This window comes from Pollicipes pollicipes, unplaced genomic scaffold (assembly GCF_011947565.3).
Source record: "Pollicipes pollicipes isolate AB1234 unplaced genomic scaffold, Ppol_2.1 Scaffold_6686;HRSCAF=7923_pilon_pilon_pilon, whole genome shotgun sequence".
In the NCBI taxonomy this organism is placed as follows: Eukaryota; Metazoa; Arthropoda; class Thecostraca; order Pollicipedomorpha; family Pollicipedidae; genus Pollicipes; species Pollicipes pollicipes.
The window spans coordinates 32,166,176-32,191,164 of NW_023596921.1; the positions used below are offsets into that span (position 1 = coordinate 32,166,176).

General features: G+C 49.8%; 1 protein-coding gene across 1 annotated transcript; it reads right to left on the minus strand.

Moving 5' to 3' along the window:
• Positions 1–912: 912 nt before the first annotated feature.
• Positions 913–20,560, minus strand: LOC119107736 (facilitated trehalose transporter Tret1-2 homolog). Its single transcript, XM_037231281.1, has 5 exons — positions 20,529–20,560; positions 6,720–6,869; positions 5,797–5,932; positions 2,523–2,731; positions 913–2,082 (listed from the first exon to the last, which is right to left on the minus strand). The coding sequence occupies exons 2-5, from the start codon at positions 6,786–6,788 to the stop codon at positions 1,021–1,023; spliced, it is 1,476 nt and encodes a 491-aa protein (XP_037087176.1). The 5' UTR covers positions 6,789–6,869; positions 20,529–20,560; the 3' UTR covers positions 913–1,020.
• Positions 20,561–24,989: the final 4,429 nt, after the last annotated feature.

Below are 24,989 nucleotides of genomic sequence, written 5' to 3' on the forward strand. Positions count from 1 at the left end.
GAGGAGCGATAGAGAGAGAGAGAGAGAGAGAGAGAGAGAGAGGAGGAGAGAGGAGCGAGAGAGAGAGAGAGAAGAGAGAGAGAGAGAGAGGAGAGAGAGAGAGAGAGAGAGAGAGAGAGAGAGAGAGAGAGAGAGAGAGAGGAGAGAGAGAGAGAGAGAGAGAGAGAGAGAGGAGAGAGAGAGAGAGAGAGAGAGAGAGAGAGAGAGAGAGAGAGAGAGAGAGATCATGGTCGCGTCCGGCCACTGGTGCTGCGTACAGTGATAGTGATAGTTGCTCAGTGATAGATAGATAGTTCAATGTTGTTCTTCATATCATCATAGCCCCATGTCCCGCCATGTCATGGGGACAATCCTGGATGTCTTGGTGCACAACAATACATCAGAGATGTTGACCGCTAAAGAGTCTTCAGACACGTTTGTAACAAAATTTATTTAAAATTGAACGAGAAATATACCTTTCATGTGAAGTTTTATTGACTATGGAAAGATGGTTTTATGGATGTAGTATTTCGACTTAACCGGCATAGAGCCTATCGCTGGGTCATGCCGATGTTCGACCTCCCGCGGCAACCGGTGAAGTCTTGAGCCAGTCAGCTCACTCCGCGAACACACGGATAATGCATGGCAGCCTTGCCCTGATGCTAGCCAATACGTTATCGTAGCTAATAGGCAAGCTGACCCGAATGTTCACATTGCGATCTTTCGAGAAAAGCTTTGTTTGACTTGTTGCGCCTGCTTTTTTGTTAACAAATTGTGACAGACACTTCCAAGTTTGTCTTTCCAAATTGAGCCCAACCTACCGAGAACTTTGAGGATTGTCCATTGCCCCCCCCCCGCAATACATGAGAAGCTAATGAGTTCCACGGGAGCACAGCACAAAGATAAGAGCAATACTTTATTACATTTTAAATGATATGTGATACATTGCGCATTCATGTCTTACTAACACACAACTTCACAATGACTAATGTGATAGCCTTTACACAACATAGCCAGGGGTCGTGCATTTGCTGAGCTTGGTCAGGTGTTGTCAGTTGAAGCTTTCGTCACGTCAGCAGGCTCTTCTTGGTGCCCACCAAAGCGCTTCACATAGAAAGCTTCAATCGCTTCCAACCTCTGGTTCTTCGTCTCGGGAATGAAGAAGATCGTGAGAAGGAGGCCGAGGAAGCTAAAGAAAGAAAACACGCAGAAGGTGCCCGCAAGTGTGAACGCCTCGCGCATGTAAGGGAAAGAGAAAACGGCTGCGAAGGTGGACACGTAATGAGTCAGAATGTTAACACCGGACAGCGCCGAGCGCACGCGGTTCGGAAGGAGTTCAGACTGCACCACCCACCCAGTGCGCGCAAAGCCGTAGTCGAAGGAAAATATAAACATCAGGATGAGTGGAAGTGGCAGCCAGGAGATGCGCTGCCAGCCGGGCCAATGCGGCGCGTGATCACGAGCGAACAGGAACGCGGCTATGCCCAGTGCCGTGAGCGAACATCCGATGCCGGAAAATAAAAGGAGGGGACGCCTGCCGAACCTGTCGCTGACATACAGCACGCAGCAGACGGCATTAAATGCTCGCATACTGCCGAGCAGGATTGCCGACTCGTAGCTGCCCAGCGCGGACCCCGTCTCCCGGAAGATCACCACCGTGTACGTGAGCACGGTCATAAAACCGGTGCACACTCGTAGGAAGAAGAGCGCGGTGATGGTGAGGAACGGCGCCAGGACGGACAGCTTGCGCATCTCTCGCCCCAGCTCCCACATGGTGAGCGGCTTCTGGCGGGCCTTGCTCGCCTCAGCGATGATCCGCAGCTCCCGCTCCGCCACGTCATCGTCTCCGCGCAGCACGCGCAGGCTTCGTCGCGCAGGCTCGTGCTGCTTCCGCCCCAGCAGCCAATAGGGTGACTCGGGCACAAAGATCAAGCCCACGACGCTGGGTACGAGCAGTACCAGAACGGGCGCGACGGGCACCCAGCGCCAGGGCAGCACGTAACCGCAGATATAGCTCATCAGACATCCCAGGTTGTTCATCAGCCCGCTGATGCAGACCAATCGTCCACGAATCTGAGGTGAAGACGACTCGCCGAGGTACACCTGAAACGTGACATTGGTGGTGGTGAGGGGTGCACAGGCTTCCATGGATGGTAGCGACCCCGGAGATGAACGGACTATGACAGGAGCTGGACACTGCGATGCCGTATGCATTCAGATCCATGTGCCTCAACGTATTAAGTAACCTACAGAGGGCCACGTCAACGGAGCTCACACGAGCCTCACTTGCCAGTATGGCCACCAATTAGCACCGAGGTGTGTTTTGCTCGCGACAGGGAGAGTGATGGTCGAGTGACCAGGACCGTGGGTTTTCATATACGGTCCGAGTTTGAATGCCGGTAGCATTTGTCCCTTTGACATCAACAGACTCAGCCTGCTCTTCGCTCACTTTAAACCGCGACGTAAAAGGGGTGATCAACATCATTCGCTGAGAAGCCAAACTCTCGCCAGAAAAGTTTGCGGGAGAAGTTCCCACGACTCACCTGGCCTGCGCTCAAGGCCAGGCCACAAGACGAGCCTATCAAGCACCGGGCCACGATCAGCATGGGGAAGTTGTAGGCTAGTGCCATGAGCAGCCAGCCGGCGATGCAGGGCAGCGCCTGCAGCAGCAGCACCCGCCGCGGGCCCAGGTGGTGGACTGTCACACCGCCGAACGCCGAGCCGGCGATCGCAGACAGAGCGTGCATGCTGGCTGGAATGGGCCGCACAAGGACGTCAACAAACGGAGATGCGCTCATTGGCAGCGTTCAGAAGTGGGGTTGGGGTTACATCGTAACTACACAGTTTTTTTGCTTATTTACCCTGTGGGTCCAGGGTCAGACGTGATTGTGTGGATCTTTCCAAAGCCCAATACCGCGTCTCATCTCTTACCTAAAGTGGGGGCCCACAGACACCCTCGCCCCCTCCATCCCCTACGTAGGAGGTTTGCTACGATATCCTTCGAACTCAAAAGACGATCCTGGAATGTTGAACATATGAACAGCCTGGAAGATCCAACGCTTGATATGTCATGCCTGAGATCACCCGTTTGTCGCGGTCTTGCTCACCGCGTACGCGTTCAGCCGCACTGTAACGTACGTTGCTCGTGTGACATATGTTCAAGCTCACAGCATTAGGAGTTACCAGAACCATTCCAGAGAAATTTCATAAAACATAGTTAGGCTATGCCTTCCAAAGTGATAACAGCTCAAATGTGGCGCGAGGAGAAAACTGTCGTGCATAATGTCTCGACCTCATGACGTGGACACACATATTATGGGCAATAGCATTAACTTAATTGTTCCTCAAGCCCTTATGAACTCACGCCCGACGAGAGACATTCAAGCTAATGTAACAGAGTTTTAGACGGGCTCACACAGATGCTGTGTGGTCCCGCCGTTGAGCTATTGAGACGTTAGAAAAGTAGACAGTTGACATTAGGATATAAACGCACTTCTGCTGAGCTTGGGCCAGTATATTGTTCAGACTGAGGAAAAAATGACATTTCGGCAGGACAACTTGTCGCAAGAGGTAGTTTTTGACGTTCATTTCGAATTCCTTGTTTAGAGGAGCATTAACGTATCTATTTTTGTTGACATAACGAGGGTCAGAAAGATCGCTAACCTAAAATGAAGCTGACCACCGCTTTGCTTTGACTAAATGGCCGCCTATGACCGCCTACATGGCAGTTATCGATGTCGTTGTTGCTCGATCTTGACACTGCTCGATAACGATGCTTAATTTAGATAGCAATATTATCTCGAAAGTTGTTGTCCCCTTTAACAAGCGCCCGGGTAGCCGGTTGAATGCCCATCACCAGGGTAGGAGAAGGGCGATTTTTGCCCCCAGTTCTAATAAAGCCAACAGAGACGGAGACACCAAATTCACAGGCTGGGTTGGCCTACATGTGAACTCACTTGTGTCAAAAATTTCAATTTCCTGGGACGTGGCCTTGTAGTCAAGTAAGGTCTAGAGAAGTCAAACTCCGGATCGATATTCAACGTGCCCCCAGACCTCCTCATGCAACCACCCTGAACCTAGATACTTGGTTTAGGCATACGATAACTGGTGTTCAATTTATGTCCTTTAAGAGATCATAGTAAAGTTACTGACATTCGTTTTGCTTTATTACATCTCAATCAGTGTCAAGGACAGAGCGCGGTGGCGCTAGACGGTATGCTCCTATCAGAAAATTTTGAACCAGGTAATTTTAGGTAAGTGACCTATTCTGACCTTCATGAAGTCCATGGAAGATATCTGTTTTGGCACCTGTTTTAATCATTTCAGAATTACTATTTTAATGCTATTAAGATATCAACTACCCGAAACAGAAAAAAATCGAGCAAATAAGATAGGTTGGTTTTAATTTCAGTCTGGCCTTCATGTCTGACCTTAGATCAATGTAATTTGTCGTAATGCTAACATGAATGATTCTTCTGCCTGAGAAACTATCAAAGAGCTGTATTGCTTCGTCTGACGCATGGTTGTTGCATGACATTGAGCGATTCGCTAGAAATTGCCCTCGCTGACAGCCAGGGTTTGACCTTGCTTTGACCTAACAGAGTCAGTCAGTCGTATGTCTTACAAGGTACATCTAATTTGTTTTCTAACCAAAAGAATTGCTATCCGATCGCCTACAGTTATGCAAAGTTTGGCGTGGGTACACCGCACCGTTCGAAAACTATGTCGCAAAAACATTCGGAGGATCAAATCAAACCACCATCCCAGCGAGTGTTAAAGGTCATGTGAGGCCACTGACCTGAAATGATCCTAAGTGACCTATTGCTTGGAGGAGGTATTGAAGTTAAGGCTGTTTGCGTGAGGAGGTCTGAGGGCACTGCGGACACCAATTAGCTTGACCTTTTGTACCTTGCAATATCTGAATATGCCCCATTTGAGATTCAACTATGTTACACAAACGAAGTCTCATAGAGTGCTATCTATCCTGTGCATCTGACATCTCTGGATCTCTTACTTTTTACTGATTAGGGTTTGAACGCCCCCCCCCCCCCCCTGAGAGGGTGGTGTCCCGGCGGCCGTCCGTGCGCTTGTTAAGCTGGTGTCGCAGCGGCGCATCAGCGACGATAATGACGGATCTGCCACTAAAATAACTTGTTCCGGCGTCCGACTAACAAGAAATCTGGCCGTGACACGCTGGAGAAGTTGTGCCGACAAACAACGAATCTTCCTTCACAAGTAAAAGGAATATTTCCTTGACGTCATCTGCACTAGCTTAATCGTGTCTGACATTTTACCGACCTCGAATCCTTGCATGTACCCTGTGGCAGCACCGTCGTGCCTGAAACACCCGGATAGTGCGTTGTGGCCAAACTGTGTGAGCCAGGCACGACTGTTGGCCTTGAGCTACATACATTTATCGAAACGGATATGAGTATAACTATGCGCTACATGCTACGTGCCTGTAGCATGCCGGCGACATGCCCTTGCCGAAACGAATATGACTTCTCAGGTTCGCTTCGATAAAGGCATGTAAAAACGAAGAGAAAAATGTATAAATGTGCCATTGGGACATGTTGCAATAGAGCATTTACATGCTCACTGTCCACAGATTTGAACAGGGACATTTCTGTGCTCCAATAGAACACTTCCTTTTCTCTTTTCCTTTATCGGAGAAGAGGGGTTTTGGGGTGCGTCGACTACTGTGGTTATTTTGCGAAGTAACTTTTCCTTTATCTATCATACGCACCATCATACCATCATGATCATCGCGTCAGCGCACGATGATCATGCGTAATTCCTTTTATCTATCATACGTACCAAACCATGTTCCTTGTTGCATTGTGATGGGTATCGCTGAGTTATTCACCATGAGCTTTGGCAGCAGGACGGAAGGAATGGTCGAATGAGCCCCAGCCGACGCCGTCGCCATGGCAACTGTGATGCCCACGAAAACCTGCCGGCACGTGGTAGGTACTTGTAAGTCAGGAATACAGGTTAGCACAATTGAAACGTCATGAATTGTGCTTCAATTGTGATGGCTATAATGATTAAGTTTCACCAAAGTTAGACACGCACACAGATAACATTGGATTTTAACTACTACCGTAGAGGGACATGGCTTCATTTCCCACGCCTGGATCTACCTCACTTCCCAGTTTTGGTTCGAAAACGTTTTCAAAGGGCTCTGTTCTGTTTGGTTTCACATAGGCCTTCTACGGACATGGCTGATGAGCGTACGCAATCGATGCCCATTTGTTGGAGCGAATGGACTTCTTGCTTGATTCGAAAAACCTATCTTGAACAAAATGCACGCTTAAAGAAGTCGCAAGCTGGTGGACATTAGCATTACAAATTCGCTGGTTATTTGAACTAAGCTGATGGAACAGGACGTGAACGCTGCTTCAACAGGCTGCCGCTGTCGAAATATATTCAATGTACGCGTGTCATTGCTCGTCTGTCCCTGAACTGCCTCCGGCATATTATTCCACGCCAGGCGTTGTCGCCATCAGCAGTATCCGTCACGTGCGGAATGGAATGATCATTATGTCCGCCAATGATTGCGGGGTCAGTCCCGGAAGGTTTCAACGTCACGCTGCCGTGACGGTGCGTGCCTGCAGAACCCGTGTGAGGGGAGGGTCGGGGAGCCGCGGGTCTAGGCCCACTGCAGATTGGCGCCAGTTCTGAATCGGTCCTAAAAGGCTGGCGTTGGCTTACTGATAAACTTAGCATGCACCTCTCACCTGGCGGAGGAGCTGCGAGCCCTCGAGGCCGTCGTGGTTGTCGGAATCGCTCGCAGATGTCGCCCCCATACCGTGTCGGGTGGCCGTTGGACGGCGGCGGACGGAACACACGGCCACGCGGTGATCTCGCGTACTGGACTATTCACAACCCTTGAAACTGTCGGAAGAGTTTACTAACCGATTAACAAACATTGCACGCTATGACAAGAAAACTATGGCTGATAGGCACTCGCCCGTTTAGTAGCCACAGGTGAGCACTAAATTCACATGGCCTGTATAGCCCATATATATATATATATATATATATGCTTATACATATACATGTTTATATACAAATATATATGTATATATATATACATATATATATATATATATATATATATATATCCAACATGCATTGCTTATTTCCATTGATTTTTCCGACATGTGCAGCATTGTTCAAGTAAATAGAGAAAACCAGGCATTGCAATAGCTCATGCATACTGTCGCCCATTTGCGAGTTTACGAAAGGTCTGGCGTCAAGACTTTGGGGGGTTTAACAACATAGGTCGTCCCGTCCTCGCACAAATGCGACATGGCTGAGGGACCGCTTGGCCCTGTAGTAGACCACTTCCACGCATTGGTTTGTTTATTTATTTGTTTGAGGCGTTTCGGCCTGTTCAGACCATTTCACGCCTGGATGTTGTTATTTCAAATTGGTGTAATTATGTATGTTAAGAAAAGGGTTATATATTAACATTTACAAAGCTTGAAGCAAGCCGGTAAGTCTGAGAAAGTGAAAGACAATGTTAAGCAGTTCAGGATGGTCATCGCTAAGGACGTTTTTTAAAGAAAACTTGATATTTTGATTACGACAAAAGGCCTGCATATCTTTGCGGTGCTGTTGATATTTTGTGCACTCAACAACAATATGTTTAACCGAAAGTGGATGATTGCACGGCTGACAGTGAGGACGAGGTTGACTTAAGTACATGTAACTATGTGTGAGTGTAATGTGTCCAATTCGTAGACGGGCTAGCACCTTCTCCTCCAGTCGGTCTTTACGATGCGTTGATGGCCAAGGGGTAATGTCTGGTTTGATATCATGAAGTTGTGTTCTGGTAGTATCGGTCCATCGTTGTTGCGAAAAATGTTTTGTCATTGTGCGAATGGAATGTTTTTTAGATGCATGATCAACAGGGATCTCCATGATGTGTGGGTCTGTCAAAGCTTCCTTGGCTAGTTGGTCAGCCCGTTCACTGCCCATGATGCCTGTATGTCCTGGAATCCATAGAAATTTGATATTCATATCCTGTGTGTGTAATATATGATAGAGATTGACGATTTTAACAAGGAGGTGGTGTGTGAAGTCTGGGTCAATAAGAGATTGTACAGCTGTCTTTGAATCCGAACAAATCACTATGGTCTTCGTTGTATGGGTGTGTTGTTGAATGCGTTGCAATGCAAGGAAAAGAGCAAATAATTCAGCCAAATATACTAAGGGGCCATCCTGTAACCGACAATTTTTATGGTAATGCTCAGTGCAAATAACTGCACATCCGGTGTGGTTATTGGCCTTGGAGCAATCGGTGTAAATAAAGCTGCTATTTTGATTGTTGAAAATTAGACGATTAAATGTTTGTTGAACATATCTCGTGAAAATGCGTTTGAGATCATCAAAAAGAAACAAAACTTTCCGAGGGGGTTAACCACCATGGTGGTACTATTAAAGCAGGTGGCACGAAAGAAGGCGGTAAAGTAAAGTGAAGAGTGGTACAGCAGATAGTGGTTCGAAATGCTATTGTAAGTCCTGAGCGACGTTCTGCCGGTCCTACGTAGTTATGGTGAATGTGAGGTAAGATATGTATGGATTTAAATGCTGGGTGACTGGGGTTTTGTCGCACTTTTGTTATGTATCTCAGTGTGTGTTCCATTCGTCAGAGGGCAGGAGGCATAACGTGAGCGTCCACTTCAAGCGCTGAAATCGGGGAATTACGCAGAGCTCCTTGGGCAACTCGCAAAAGCATATTTTGTATGGTGGATAGTGGTTTGAGAGTGTGTTGGCTGCCTCCTGCATATACCACGGAGCCATATTCAATGATGGGAAGAACTAAGGATTTATATAGACGTAATAACGATTGGCTGTCGGCACCGCATCTTAACCCAGAAATGCATCTAAAGAAATTTAGTCGTTTTAGGCATTTGGAGCGAACATGCTCCACGTGCTGTCGCATCGATAATCTGGGGTCAAGTACGATGCCAAGAAATTTGAAAGACGAAACGAAAGGGATGTATTGTCCATCTAGTCGAAGCCGAAAATTGGGAGTACCACGCATATTTTTGCTGAAAATCATAACTGCAGATTTGGGAGCGGAGAAACGGAACCCGTATCGCTCTGACCACTGCTGCACCTTGCTTAGGGCGGCTTGGAGCCGTGGCAGCGAATGGTCATATTCAGCGTCTGAACACCAGATCACGCTATCATCCGCAAAAAGTGAAGAAGAAATGCCCGATGGTAATGAGCCAAATAAATCGTTTATCATAAAATTTAAGAGAATTGGTGAGATACAGCTCCCTTGTGGGAGGCCGTTTTCTAGATCGTGAGTGTCGGAAACGGCGGAACTGCATCTCACACGAAATGGTCTGATGCCGGAAAGAAACCCGATAAGATAATGTGCCAAATGGCCTTTAAAACCTGACTCATGGAGCTTGAAAATTAGTACAGGTTTAAAGACCATGTCGTAGGCTCGGCTAATATCCAGGAATACAGCAGTTGTGTGGTGTCGATGTTTAAAGGAACGTCTGATGTCAGTTTCAAGTCTGATGACATGGTCTATTGTGCTCCGATTGTGTCGGAAACCACATTGATTTTTTGTAAGCAGGCAGTCTCGTTCTACAATCCAAGAGATTCGCTTCACCACCATCCGCTCAAAAAGTTTTCCTAGACAGCTGGTAAGTGCAATGGGACGATAATTTGATGGATCTTTGGTGTCTTTTCCTGGCTTTGCGAGTGGAATAATGGTGGTGTTTTCCCAGGCGTCAGGAAAGACATGGGTTAACCACAAATCATTAAAAACTGCCAATATAAAACGAAGCATATCTTCTGAAAGATTACAAAAAAAGAATAGTGTAACTGATCATGACCTACTGAGGTGTTGCCGGCGGATTTTAGAGCCTTTTGTAGTTCCAGAAATGAAAATGGTAAATTATAGTCTTTGGTGTTATCGGAAGCAAAACAATTAGTATGTAAACGAAAACGGGCTTGCGCAGTTTCCACAAATCCTGGTTGGTAATTTCCGGATGAGCTACACTGAGAAAGACTCAGCAAGAGCATTGGTGATAAGAAGTGTTGCCGAAATGATTTGGTTATTAATGCGTAAAGTGGGCAATGAAATGGAGGTGCGTTTTCCGGAAAGCGCTCGAACCAGTCCCCATAGCTGGCTTAGAGGAGTAGCAGCAGTGAACTGCTGGATGTATGCTTGCCAAGAATGACGTTTGGCTTTCCTTATAATTCGTCTGGTTCGAGCACGCTCATAATTTCGGGCAAGAAGATGAGGTACATCATGGTGGCGACGAAAGCAGCGGAAAGCACGTTTCCGACGCGCAATAGCGTTCTTAACTTCAGTCGTCCACCATGGTACTGAGATGCGGCGTGGTGGGGTTTTAGTCAGTGGAAATGTCACGGTTGCTGCAGCATGAATAATATGTGTAATAAGGCCAACACCCTGCTCTGGTGATTCATAACAGTCTCGGTTCACATAACACAGTTCTTGAAATTTGGCCCAGTCTGCTTTTCGTAAATTCCAGCGGGGTATGGATTGCAAAACTTCGTCAGCGGTTGCGTCAAAAGTGGTGTAAAGTTTAATTGGAAAATGGTTGTTGTCGTGTATATCTCCCTCAACAGTCCAAAGTGTGCCGCTATTGAGGGAGAGCACAGCGACAGGTCGATGGCTGTTTCCGTACCAGTGGGTAAGTGGTGATGAGTATTATTGCCTTTGTTTAGCCGGACTAAGTTGTGTGCATCAATAAAATCTTCAACCAAATGTCCTCGGCGATCAACGGCTTGGGTGCCGCTACTCCAAGCTGGACTGTGAGCGTTGAGATCGCCGAGGATGAGAAAAGGGTTTTGAAATTGAGCAACGAGTTGGTCAAGTTGCCGTAAGAGCTCCGTATTATTATAATTTGGTGTAATGTTTATTGGGCATATATCGATGGTACGGCCATGCAGTCGAACTGAACATGCAACAGCCTGAAAAGGTGTGTTAAGAGTGAGTGGCGTGTGTGTTAATTCTTGACTGAAGTACAGCGCCACCCCACCTTGGCGACGCTCATCGTCCGTGGTGTCACTGCGATATAAAGAGTAATTTGGCATTTTAAGGTTATATGTGTCGGTGGGACGAAACCATGTCTCCTGTACGGCAATGATGATTGGAGGTAATACGGCAAAATGTGCTTTCATTTCCGAACATTTTGAAATGAGACCGCGACAACTCCACTGTAAGATGAAAGACATTTAGTGATGAAAGGATCCATTCTCACCGGTTGATGGGAATCACCCGAACAAAACAGACCTAGGCCGTCCCATCGCCACCCTTTCCGATGGACGGGACCGGCGGACATCGTTCGGGCGGGTTTCGACAGGTGTTGTGGTGGTGGTGGGGGGGGGGGGGGGGAGGGGAAGTAATGTTCGTGTGGTGGCCAGAGGGTCCGGGCCGCCGACTGTTCATAGCCGGTGGGCTAGAACGCCGGACGGTCTGACCCGCATGTGAATCACGCACAGCCGGCGGGCTGGAACGCCGGCCAACCTGGGGACGGGGGTGCACGGGCGCCTGAACATCCGAGCGTCCAGCCAGGGGCGACTAAACGGCATTTTTCGTCTGGGTCTGTGTAGTTGACTCAGCTGAAACCGAGGGGCGAGGGTTGAGAAGCTTCAGGGGAGGCAGATGGGTGATAGAGTCGGTCTGTGTTGCAAATGTGGTCATCGTGGCTTTTGCTACTTGTGCATATGTTTTGCTGGGCTGCGACGACATTTTGGATTCAACGGTGCGCCTTGCTTCGGGGTACGACACACCTGTCTGCCTTTTCAGAACAAATTCCTTTTTCTTTTTTCCACGTGGGACACTGAGAAGAGTTGGCGGCGTGATCAGCACTTCCACAGCTCAGGCATTTCTGGGGTGATGTGCAGGCAGATCCCTCGTGAGGAGTCTCGCCCCACTTCAAGCATTTGGCACTCTGCAGTACTTGCTGCCGTGTCCGAACCGTTGGCATTTAAAACACCTGAGTGGACTTGGAATGAATACTCTTACTTTATATCAAAGGTAACCAGCGGTGAGCGAATCTGGAAGTCGGGTGGTACCAAAGGTGATAACGAACAGGCTGGTGTCGTGACGCTGACCATCTCTGAAAGTCGTCAGCCAACGGACATGGTAAATTTGCTCATCTCTGAGTTCCGCCAGGATCTCGTCCTCCGTCATGAAGCGGAGTTCAGGCGCGAAGATGGTGCCCTTACTGATGTTTCTGGCATGGTGCAATGGGACTTTTACTTGTTTGCCGCGAAATTCAGCTATTTTGAGCAGGGCCTTGGTTTGTGCGCGAGTGGTTGTTTTGATGATGAGTGATCCGTTTGCTGGTGCTTCAATCTTGAGTTCGCATGGACCGCAGATAGCCTTGATTTGCTTTGATGGCCAAAAAACGTTGATCTTTCGAAACGAAACATTTTCATCACAAGGTTGGACGACAACGTACGATCCGAGAAGATCCAGAATTGGCTCAGAGGGCTGGCGAACACTGGCCATTGTCGAGAGAGGGTCAGCATCAGGGCGAGCAGGCACCGGAGTGTTCAAAGACGAGCGAGGGTCGGAACCGGGGGCGTTGGATGGAGACGAAGTCTGCTGTCCACCCACCGCGGTGGAAGTGTGCGTATCAACGGTCATGGCCTGGGGCGCGCGAAGGTCATCAGACGAAGTGGCAGTCAAAGCGGGGCTGGCGGCACTTCCGTCATCTACAACCGGGGCATTATCAAGGTCAGAGGCCGAGTTCGAGTCCGTGTCAGTATCATCCTTCTTGCGCCTGCTTCGCTTCCGCATATTAGGGGAGCGAGAAGGAAACAACAAAAACTAAGCGAAAAGGTGTATTTGTAGCTAGTGCGAACGGAAAAGCGACGAGAACGACGATGCGTAAAAGGACTCCTTGGCTGAGAGCCGCAAAAGGAGCAAACCACTTGCTGAGGTCGTGCCAGACGGGTGTGTGGCTACCGAATGGGTCGACGAAAGCCTGTGCGTGTGTGTCCACGCATTGGGTCTCTGTCTTAAGGTTGACCGTTTCAGTACGCTGTGTAATTCCTACACCATCCGAGATTCCTAGCCGTTTTCGAGCCCTTTAATGCCCTAAAAACTACTGTGAGGAGCTTATACAATTTTGAATTTCTCAGACTCCAGTATGCCTTGCAGAGTCTGAGGTTGTTCTACCGCTTGGAGTTGTTGCGTTATTTGTCGTTGTTCAAAGGTCCACAGCCGCGACTACGCTGCTCGTGGACAGGATGTTTTGACATTGGGCATCCGTTCGTCCCATCTGTTTCTGTGAACTCCTCGATCTGACTGTTTACTGTTAGCGCGTTGATCGCAGCAGACCTTTGCTGGACCCGACATGGATGAGGGTAAAGTTACAGCGACGCCGAACTCATGCGCCTACTTGGTTGCTGTCTTTCTGGGCGGTGAATATGGCCTTTGAGCAGCCCTTTGAGTTTGCATCGAGTGAGCCTTTTGAGTTTGCTTAAATGATATTGAGGGGAGGCGTCGATGAGCGAGGGAAAAATATGTTTTCCTACCCGTGTGGTGTTGTTTTCGTGTTTTTGAATGGTTTGAAATCTACGTACGGGGAAGAGGAAGAGGGGAGAGGGTGAGAAAAATGTGAGGTTACAACATCGCAAAGAGATCCGAACCACGGGTAGCGAACCTCTGAGCGTTTGACAACATCCAGTTGATCATGTACTGTTCTTCCACAAACTCGGGCTTCATGTGCTACCACCGATGGCGAAATCACCGAACTTGGCAAGGGTGACGCAGCGTAGGCCAAAGCGACATGACGATTTATGGGTGTAATATATGTTTTGCACGTTACGCATAAATTTTGAAACACTGCTTTCCATAAACAAACCGTAAAAGACCCAAGCGGTCGGCACGCAATCCTGCAGTGTCCTGTTATATTATTCTCTGGCAGGTTCTTTCGTTTGGTTTGATATATGCTCTGGTGGGGGTCAATATAACCCCTCGAAGGTTCTCCGGAATAATTTCCGTTCGACGAATTGAATTGGCTAAAAGAATTGAACCGGCCACCCGGGCGCGCGCCAAATTGTTTAAAAGCACTATGAATAATGCATCATTTGACAAAGATTGGCTACTCATCAAAATGTATATTTATAGCTGAGAACTGTATACATTGTATGTCGTTTTTCCCATGCTTCGGCTGTGCCGGAGTTGGGAGAAAAACACACTCACACGAGGACAAAACACAGCAGGCATCGAGTCGCCAACAACTATCAAAGACTTCAGCTTCTGACGGGCAACTTTTGACGGGCGATACGGAGACAAGTATCTGCGGATGGCTTCCAGTTCAACAGATGACTCATGGGTCAGTTCATTTGACAACATTCGCCTCGCATTCCCTCCACCGCAGGCTAGCGCACGCACGATTCTTGGCTGCGATCATGATAGACCCATGACTCTTTACAACCTTTACACTTTGACCTAAGTTTCGAGGTCATATTTCATAAAAATGTTTGTCTAGAAATTTTCTACAAGCATTTTTGTTTTTAAAGATTTGATGTGAGCCGTTTAAATGAATGTTTTTTTTATGAATTCAGAGCTCAAACTACGTATTGCTCTTTGTGTGAGCACTGACCCGTACCATCCGACCACCTTAGCTATAGGGACGGTGTGTCGGAAAAGGTCATACCATGTCCGGTTTTATCTCTTCCGGAGTTGGGCTTTTCTCAGTATGGAGTCAACTCTCGAAGTTAATCTCACCAAAGTTCGATTTAGTCAGAACGGGATTGATTGCTTTGAAGATTTGTGAGGGCATTATCTAACATTATTGCTACAATCGACCTTGAGCCGACTCAAGAGATACAATGTAAGTATACCCACTATTCTGATAGTCGCTCTATCCGTGACAAATGGAACAACATGTATATCCCAGTTTTGTTGTCCTATTATGTGTCCCACGCAGGCCAGCGCGCTGCTTGGAGTCCAAGTTAAATCAACACCACGCACTATGGGTCAGAGTTGGTGCCGTTGGTGAGCCACGCTGAGAACGGAAAGCTCTCATCAAGCTGCAGCAGGCAGGTGTGTCTGAACAATGGCAAATATGACACCGGCAGGTCAAACCAGGTCAAAAGAAGTGAAATTGGCAGCTTATAGACACAACCTGTTGTCTCAAGAGCTAAACGTACTACATCAGCACGGAAGACCGCATTGAATACCTATGGGAAAGCTTTGCCAGGCAAGGACTAATTGACATCGGCACATGTGACCTGTGATATGTAGGCATACATGTTCTTACTTCCACTTTGCGCGCCACCGGAACAGGAGCGGTGAGGCTCCCTCAGCGGAGCGTGGGACAGCGAGCAAACCGGCCATGGCCAGGAATCCCCCCCCCCCCCCCAGCCAAACACAACCATTAGGCCGAGCGGGGTCTGAGAGCTGAACATGGAACCCTCCCGAGACTCCGCCCAATAGGGCCGCATTGTTCACCGGACCTGCGAGGACAACAGTGTGTGTCGCCCGGCCAGGTGGGGTAAGCCGCCGTTTTCCCCTCGGAACTGCCAGGCCGGCGACCTCTTCCTCCGAAATGGGCCATCACATCAAAGGAGAACGCCTGCTCTCCACCGGCAGATCAATATTAATGGACGTGAAAAGCCAGATTACCGGCGAAACACGCGCGCAGGCATGTTTGTCTGCCATGAAAATGTCTGTCGCTCCGCCCCAAGAACTCCGCCGCGCTTGCGCCATCGTCGCCCCAGCTGGCACCCGCAGCGCCACGCCACGTGGGAACTGGACCAGAGGGGGACGCGCGCCCGCCTGCTCACGCCCCCCTGAGGCGAGAGCAGGCGGGCCTTGCACCGTCGCCAGCGACGCCACGCCCGAGATCTGACACAGGGACATGTTGGAGGCCGAGCTCTGGAAGCAACGCGGGTCAGCCCGGCATCACATTGGACGGAGAACACTTTTGCAGCAAATCTATTGGTTCACGCGCAAAAAAGCGAGAGCGGGCCGACCCAGTTGGAAGAATCACGGAAAATTACGGATGTGCAGAAGTCTCTTGGAAGGAGCTCACGAAAGTATCCCGAGGAAGCGCTGGAGGAGATGAGAGTCACGGTGGAGAGGCCGGGAGAGGAGTCTCCCGGGGAATTCTGAGGAGTGAGGAGCGCCGAGGAGAATAGGCGGCGACAACCTGGCGGCGACGTCTGGTCCGCGGACGGTGGGACGCCGACAACAACGCCCACGATATGAGTCCACAGGCTGTTGTCCCAATCCTTACCGGGCCATGGACGGCTGGCGCTCCCGTGTCCCTTGACCGCTCCCCACCGGGCGAGCGTAGGCCACGGCCACCTGTTCCCTCCCTATGGTTGGAGAAGGGGGGGGGGGGGCACCGGCCATGCGATCCTTCCGGCGGGCAATGTGTCTCGGGCTCGCTCCCATAATTAAGGGTGGGGGGGAATGACGTGTCACGCGGTTCGTCGATATCTTAGTAACTTTTTGGAAAATACAGGTGGCAGTCTGCGTTTTAAATGGCTTAAATGACTTAAATAGTGACAGGGCACTCGCGCCCGGCGTCGGTGAGCATGGTGTCCGAGGCCCATGATGCGCGCTTTGGCGTGACGGCTCGCCCGTTAGCCCACGCCCCGGCTGTCTGGATTTTTGCCGTTGGAGGCGGCCACGTAGAGGCGCAGCGGCTCGTCATTGCCGTCCTCTTTCCCGCGTCGCGACCAGGAGCGACTTACGGGCCACGTCTGTATATTCCTGAAGGAGTCCTTTGACTATGGCGTAAATGAGTTGGGTAGTGGGACGGTTTGTCTTTTCCGATTCTCTTTTTTCCTATGGCTCGGGGCGGCCGGACCCTGGCCGAATCCCGTTCGGCGCACCCATACTGATTTCGTCATTTCGTCAACGTGCGTCGTCTTCCTCTTCTTTATCGATAGTCCGGCCTGAGTTATTAACTAATGTTACATGGCAATCGTACGCGCGTATCTCGTTTTTCCTTCAATATTCCTTGCTCGTTTTGGTTAGGTGGTCAACTGCCTTCTTTAAGCGGATTATTTGCTTTGGCATTGACGCGGTCAGCTGCCGCCGGACCTCCAGACTTTCGTCCGATACGCAACATGCCGCTCCTTTCCCGAGGATCGAGTCGCTCGGGGATCGTGACCAAACGGTGATAGGCGCGGAAAACGGCCGAGCAACACGGCTCGACTACGGCGGTGTTGAGGAACCAAACGACCGCATTCCTGCTTTTACGCGGATGTACATTTGCGGGTAGCGCCACTCAAAGGCACAAGTTTGCTTTTTTCTTGGATTAGGAAACGGTCGACTCGTTTTGTGACCCTCACTTGACCTCAGGCGTGACGGCATGAAGAAGGCGCAGGTCATGGCACGACCAAGGACCAGTGGGGACCTCCCGGGATGGACGGGTTATGCACAGCGGTAGCTGGATCTATCCGTTGGCTCACCACGCCTTAAGAGAGAAAAGAACACAGGCGGCTCTCTCCCGACGTGGTGTTCACCAGGCCTTATGAGCGCTTGATGGCGAGGTGTTCGGGATAGATAGAGATCCCGCTATCGACGCTCATAGGAAGAACGACGGGGAACAGGGTCGTCGGACAGGGTGGTAAGGGTGAATCTCCAGAGCGCGCCGGCCGAGGAGATCGCAAGGCGTGAACGCAGGCCACGCCGGGCGCTCGTCGTCTGCCGAGAGGCTCCACCGTCCCATCGGGCGTGCTGTCTGCCTCCAGGCCTCTGAGGGACGCGCCGTCGGCGGTGCTCTGCAAAGCTCGTTCCGCCAGGCGAGAGGCGATGGCGCAGAAGCGCCGGAGGCGACGCCTCCGTGCTGGACGAGACGCTACCTAAGGCGCGTGCGCGACGGCGGAAAGCTACGACCGGTGGGCGTGGCCGAATGAATGATGGGCCGCCCACCGTGGACGAACGCGGGAAGCGTCGTCCGAACAGGGAGCCGTCACCCTGGAGGTCAGGCAAGGGAACGAGTCGCCGCCCAGCTTCGGACACCTGATGTCAGCCGAGTAGCTGCATCGGTGTCGCGCTGATAAATTCACAATTATATTTAAATAAGGCTTAAAGGTGACTTTGTCAAATGTTTGAAATGTAATGGACAAATCTAAGTTGGCTTAACGAAGACACATGCAGACGAGTTAATTGTAATGCCAAGGCGCTGGATAAAAAAAGGAGCCCCATCCCATCCGTGTGCGAGTCGAGAATAAGTGGGATGACGTGGGCGCCAGCGGATGTGAATGCTTGGGGTGAGCGTGGTGGGGCGCCGAATGCACGGAGTCCGCATGGATTAGTTAAGGCCGAAGGGGACTCCCAGGGTCGCTATCCAGCGGGCCCTTGCCAATGCAGTTCGCCAGCTGCGTGTGATCCCTGCCAATTGGGCATATTTAAACTACATCACATGTTCCCACGCATGTTGCTTACAAGCTTCGCCTATTTGCCGCTCGTTCGTTTCCGGGGCCCGTCAACAGGGTCCGCTGCTGGCCCGTCATCTGTTTTCACACAGCTCAGGCCAGTATATCAGCTTGAGCTCATAATGCGAAAACAGTTTGGAAATTATCTGATTTTTTCTATTGCTTCGTCTTCTTTAATAGGTATGAAGTATTGATAGACTTGTTTACAGAGATTAGAATCAATCACGGAATAACCCGCGCGGATGGGAAATTCTGACATCTTGCACTTAGTTAACTGTTTTCGTGTGTGTTTTCGCCTGCTTGGTGTAACCATGCAAGTTACGGTGTGTGACAATAATCTATATTTGAAAAAGTAGCATCTTACTTTTGTGAGGGTTCACTGTCCAGGTTTCACAATGTTAACTTATGGTATTTTGCATGCTCAGTATTGAAGGTGCTGGGTTGGCTTCCAACGTCAAAGTTGAGGGCTGCAGGGCGTTTGGAATAGTAAGCTGTCATATTTGCCAGGGTTGGCCGTGTGATAACACAACTAAACAAACCTAGTTCTTAAGTTACCAAGGATTGAACCACCAGTCCGTGCATCCAAACATAATAATTTTAGAATTAGGCATCACGAACATCAACTGCGTGCAAAAAAGTTCAATGACTGAATAGCCGTGGCCTTTCCTCCATCACACGAACTGTCCCTCCACCACTCCAATCATCTGCCCGGGGTGTCGCCGTGGCCTCTGTAACTGTTGTATGCGTTTGAAGTGTAAGACGTGTAATTTGCTTCACAAAATTGTTGTTTTTCTTCGACGCTATCGAGTCATGATCAACGAATTACTTTTTGACACATAACCATCACATGTCGATGCAATGCACGTAACATTTGACAACGCATCGCTGAGAGTTCCAAAGACGAAAACCATTTTCGCTGTCCCCGGCCTGAGGTCCGGATGTCCGGCTAGAAATCCAGCTGTTTAGCATGATATGCAACGTTCATCAAAGTGGCTAAGAGGGCACGGATTTTTCCAATGAAATTATAGTGACACGTGGTGTGGTAAGCATTTTGAAACGGTTTATCATAGCTTACATAAGGCGCAGAAGACTGTATTATGTAAGATGCTTCAGTCTATTACCGAAGACATGGCTCACTGATAAAGCCCACACTGTCGACAGCGGTGATAACAGAAAAATACATTAACCGCATCAGCCGACAGCTGATACATTTCACGTGCTTTACTCATGGCGCGGAAATGACGCTTGACTCTAAATATTCGGCCACGGTTTAACACGCCTCGCGCAGACCGAGCCGCTCCCCGCCGGTCTGCAGCTGAGACGCGTGCGCAGGCTGAGACGCGTGCGCAGGCTGAGACGCGTGCGCAGCTGAGACGCGTGCGCAGGCTGAGACGCGTGCGCTCAGTTCAACGCTGCGTTCTCCACTGACCGTGCGACCTCTCTCCGACCTGACCTGAGCTCAGGGTTGCCTCCGTAATCAGAAATATCCATATCTATGCTCGGATTTTTTTCAGTCACACCACGTCAAAACTTTGCATTCCCTATATGACGCGCTGCAATATTAATGCAAGTCAACCGTAATCATGCGATATCTCACGGATGTCGTAGTCGCCACTACGGCAAAGCAAAAAAGACTTAACAGTCTCTGCTCAATCGTTGCCTTCTTGTTAACGGTGCGACCCATACGATTAAGATAGCCAGGTTGTGGGCAAGTATGGTAGCATCTAAAAAGAGTGTCTATTTACGCCACCGTCACTTTCCAGAAACGATGTTTGTGCCTCCCATCAGTCTTCTCCGCACCGAACGCTTAGGTCCACTGAGCGGGATTGCTGCTGAGCTCTTGTTTCTATGTCGTTACGGCTACGACATCCCGTATATTGCACGCGATGAGGAATCCAATTCCGACCAGTTCAATGGCAGGTCATTAAACGCAGGGCTCACATGAGCCCGCGGGCAGCCCAGCAGCGGCAGTGTAAATAGCTGGCACCCCGTGACCCCTGGAGACAGGCAATTCAGCGCACCCACCACTCCAACAATGAAGCCGACGGCACCATTCCACGTGCCTCACACACGTCACTCGCGGTCCCATACGTTTGTCACTTGTTCGCGACCGTTAAGGTCAGTGGCAGCCTGCTTACCGTCGAGGTCACAGCGTCGGCAGCGACGGTCCGACGCAGTCGGGCGGCCGTCGGGGGCAGTGCGGCTCCTTCGGCGGCCGCAGGCGGTCTGCGGGGGCCCGTGAGCCGTCAGCGCCTGGCATCGGTCCAGAACCGACGGCGGGGCGCGCAGGTCGCGGCGGACGACGGCCGCATCACAGAGAGATCTGTCGCTAGGCGCAAAACATCGTCTGTGTGGACCGGTGGACGGCGCCAGAGACGAGGGCTCTTGACGGAGACGAGGGCAGCTGGCAGAGACGAGGCGCGGGTGAATGGTGCCAACTATCAGGTGGGGAAGTAAAATACAGACGCCATATTGACAGATGGAGATAAGGGTCAGGTGCGGGCTACTTAATTACAAAAATCTCGACTTCGTCCGGTGAGGTGTCATTGAATGAAAATTACAGCGCATGCCATGACGAAAATAGCCTTTAGCAGCCCATGCTATGCACGATAGAAGCCCAGGACCGAAGTGGTGTGTTATGAACTGAAACCAGATAACGGAGTCGTTGTAAATAAACAGCGTGACATCGACTTCTGGTTCCTCGGCCGCTCCGTCGCCACGATGTTTCGTTGTCCTTTGACCCAAACCACAACATTCAGGCCAGCTGCGTGATTTGCCAAACCCGAGACGTTTTTACATTTTGTCGCTTTGTCGGCTGCCGCTTGGCTCGACGCTGATTGGCCTATCCTGATCGAGGGGATGAGCAACAGGCTGTACACCTGGAGCCGGGGCGCAATAGCATGGAGCGCACTTGACCTAGAGGCGAGAACTACTGATGAAGACGATAGCTTCTGTCACAGACGAGAGCTGCCATGATGCCTGTTTGATGCCTGCTTGTGCAATCAGTCGATAACTTTTACAACAAAACCTACGCCATACCACACCACCCTTTAAATGCTCACTTGATGATAGTTGTACAACAGAACAACAACAGTCCACAGAACACTTAATGCACTACTTCTTACCTCCAGTCAGCCTTTGCCTGTTGTTCGAGTTTTGATCGCAAGGCGTGATGCCACTCCTCTCACTTTTCTCTTCATGTACACCTCACTGTTCGAGCCCCTGCTGCAGTTTTACGCACATGCATTGAACAAGGCACTGGCCATCGTCTTGAGCATTTTGTCCAAGAAGCGGTAATCTGTTGCGCACGATAAGCCAGCTAGCCGGCCGTTCACCTTCCCAAGAATCACCAGAATCGTTTGGAAGACCTCCTGGAGTTTGGTGCAGCCAAACAAGGTGCGCCTGGTGACCGTATCCATGGTCAGCTACCTGCAAGTGTGGCACATGTCTTTGAAGAAGATGAGGGCTATGTGCAAGGAGTGTGCCGGGTCTCTACGGTTCAAAAAAAGATTTCGTGAAGGAATTCAGGATGCTATTAAGTCTTTGGCTGAGTCTCTCCGCCGCACTCCCTCCTCATCGAGCTTCTCCAAATGGACATCAGCCGGCTCTCGGGCACCCTGCTTTTGACGAGGAGGCCCCAGCACGGTCCACATGTGTGCCCTTTCAGAAGCGCGCGTGCCAAGTAACCGGGCAGGTGTTTGATGGTTGGTCTGCTCGGTACCCCGGTTCCTCACGTTCGGCGTGGAAAGCAGCCTCCAATAGTCATTCATGACTTTGGCATTGTCAAGCTGGCGCTGCTAATGTGTCTTGTCCATCTTGGCGTCCACCTTTCCCAGGTTAAAATCAGTCAAACTTAACTTATTGTCCTAATCACGACCTCCTCATCCACGAATAGGCCAACATTGGTCCCGTAGTCGCCGTCCACCAGCTTCCTGAGGCGTCCAAATTGCCCTCGATCTTGTCGATTGCGGGGTTACCTGCTGGGTTATGTCCTGCTGGCACATAATGCAGCAGGTTGCCGTAGGTGTACGGCAAGTATAAGCCAACCCAATAAGGCTTCTACATATGTAAATGGTCGCCTGTAAGGTTCTGTTGAAACCTTGCTGCCCGTCACCTTCCTTCTACAGTCACATGCGCATGATACGGTCAAACGTCTTATTATTAAACTGAAGTGGTCTAGGTCTTCCTTCTCTTCTTTGGTTGCTGGATTGAGGGCCGGGTCGTTCAGCCGAACGCAGAGGCTTTGATAGCCCTGCTGTTAGCCGTGATGGCCGTCGCGCAGGCCAAGACGCTGAGCATCTCTTTTGTGTTGCCGAAGCTGCCGACCCGGCCGTGACTCTGCAAACTCAACAAGCCTTAGGTCTGCAAGCCTCACAAGCAAGATCATTTTGAGCTGAGCACAGCTTATCTCACACTGGGTTTGGGGTAGACGAACCCGCAAAGTACACCAAACGACTGAGTGTTGTCCACTGCCCGGCAAAACCACCTGGCCCCTGGCGGCTGGAACGTGAACCAATAGTTCCCCACCAGGTGGCGAGCTATGCAAGCCTTGCGGCGGGGGGGGGGGGGGGCACTTCAAGGTAGCCACGTGCACCCTACTGGAAGTCAAGGGAAATATCCAGGCTTTCATGATGACGAACATGCCGTCAGACTGTTCCACCCTGATAATGATAACGCAAAATATGTTCTCGGGGGTGACAACAAAGCAGCATAACCAGAAGGCAGCCTTTCCATGGGCAGCTCGTTCCACATGTCGTTGATGGTGAAGACGTTCTTTGCCTTAAACATGACGTCGCCCAGTTCCTGAAGTGCAGGCCCCTGGTCTCACACCCGACCGATGGCATTGCTCTCGTCGCTGGCCGCTCGGTGACGTCATAAGCCCAGTCCGCTTGGACTTGGCAATGCTGAAAAAATGACCAGTGATTAGAAAAAACAACTTTTTGTGCGGTCATTGAAAGGAAAACGACCATCTGCTTGGTCCGTATGGAATAGTGCGCAATGGACATCTTCAGTCGAACCCGACGAATGCATCATGGGCTTACAAGGCAACGATTCGTTATTGGTTTACAAGAAAAACAAGCTCTATAAGTACACTGAGTGATTGGACATCGCCCAATGCCCAACAAAACCTCTCGGCCCTCGGCGACCTGACGGCAACCAGTAGTTGGCCACCAGGTGCATACGCCTTATATGCCCAATGAAGTGGAAGTGGTGGGTCTAGCATGTAGTTGTGTAGAAAAACGTAGAAAACATGAAGAAAAACGCTTTCTCAAGGGGCGAGCAAGTGCAATAATTTGTTCCAGCTGCTGCGAATTTGGACGGAATTCCTGCGAAATGTCTCAAAATATACCGTTAACATCTTGAGCTCGTGCTGGTGGGGGGGGGGGGGGGGGGGGGGGGGCTCCCTCGTCATTTTTCGCTGATCAGCCCCAACCTCCAGCACGATGCGTCCCTGCTCCTGTCCGCGAAGGTTTTAGTGGGTATTGCTGGGAGATTGTCGGGCTTCTGTGTACTTTAAAACTCAAAATATACAAAACCGGATGTTTTAAACAATTTTAGGGAAGTGACCATAAGGTTTTAAACACGTGCCCAGGTGGGCGGCTGAATACGGCTCGCTCGAGTGGGAGCCACGATGAACCCCCTGAGATCTACAAAAGTCAAGGGGCTAGATACACCAAATTCCCAGGCTGGGTAGGCTTGTATGAACACTCCTTTTAGCCAAAAGTTTTGCATTTATACGTCATGAACTTAGGGTCAAATACCGTCAAAAAGATCAACTTCCAGATTGGCGTCCCAAGTGCCACGAGATCAACTCATGCAACAGTCCTGAACCTACATTCGTACGTTCTAAGCGAAAGGTCAGTGGTATCGGTTCCAGCTCATTGACCTTGTTTGACCTTAGCAAATTCAAGGTGGCCATAACTTTCGAGATATTTTCGTTTTTGTTTTTGAGAGTGAACATCTGTCAAGGATTACGCTAGGCGGTACGTCCGTAAAAAGGCCGATCTGATTCATTTAAGGTCAGCGCCCTCCTCTGATCTTTAAGAAGTTCAAGGCATATGTCTGTTGCCAAGCCTCTTAAACATGAATTAGAAATGAACATCATAAACTACCCCATAAAGAGAGATATCAATCAAAAAGTTTGTATTGGTTTTGCTTTCGGTCTGGCCGTCATGCCTGACCAAATATCAATGAATTTTGTTGCAATCCTAAATGCATGTCACTTACAGTCCAAAAAGTATTTCGGAGACGAACGGCTTCGTCTAATACCCAGTTGCTGCATCAGATTTAATGATCTCCTAGGAATTGTCTTCGCTGACAGCCACAGCCTAGATTTGAACTGTCATAGGTCAGTATGGGCAAAGGCCAATATCATGTTTTAGTACCGACATATCTGCCATTTAATTGATTATTGCTATGTGATGTTTGATGTTGCTAGGACGCATCGTTCGAAAATAATTTGGGAACAACTTTCAGAGGGGGGGGGGGGCAACTTAACCCCCGTCACCAGAGCGCGCGTTAAACGACATGCCAAACCAGCCAAATAAAAGATACCAAATTGTGTTTCAGACGTGTTTATGTACTAATAAATTGTGATG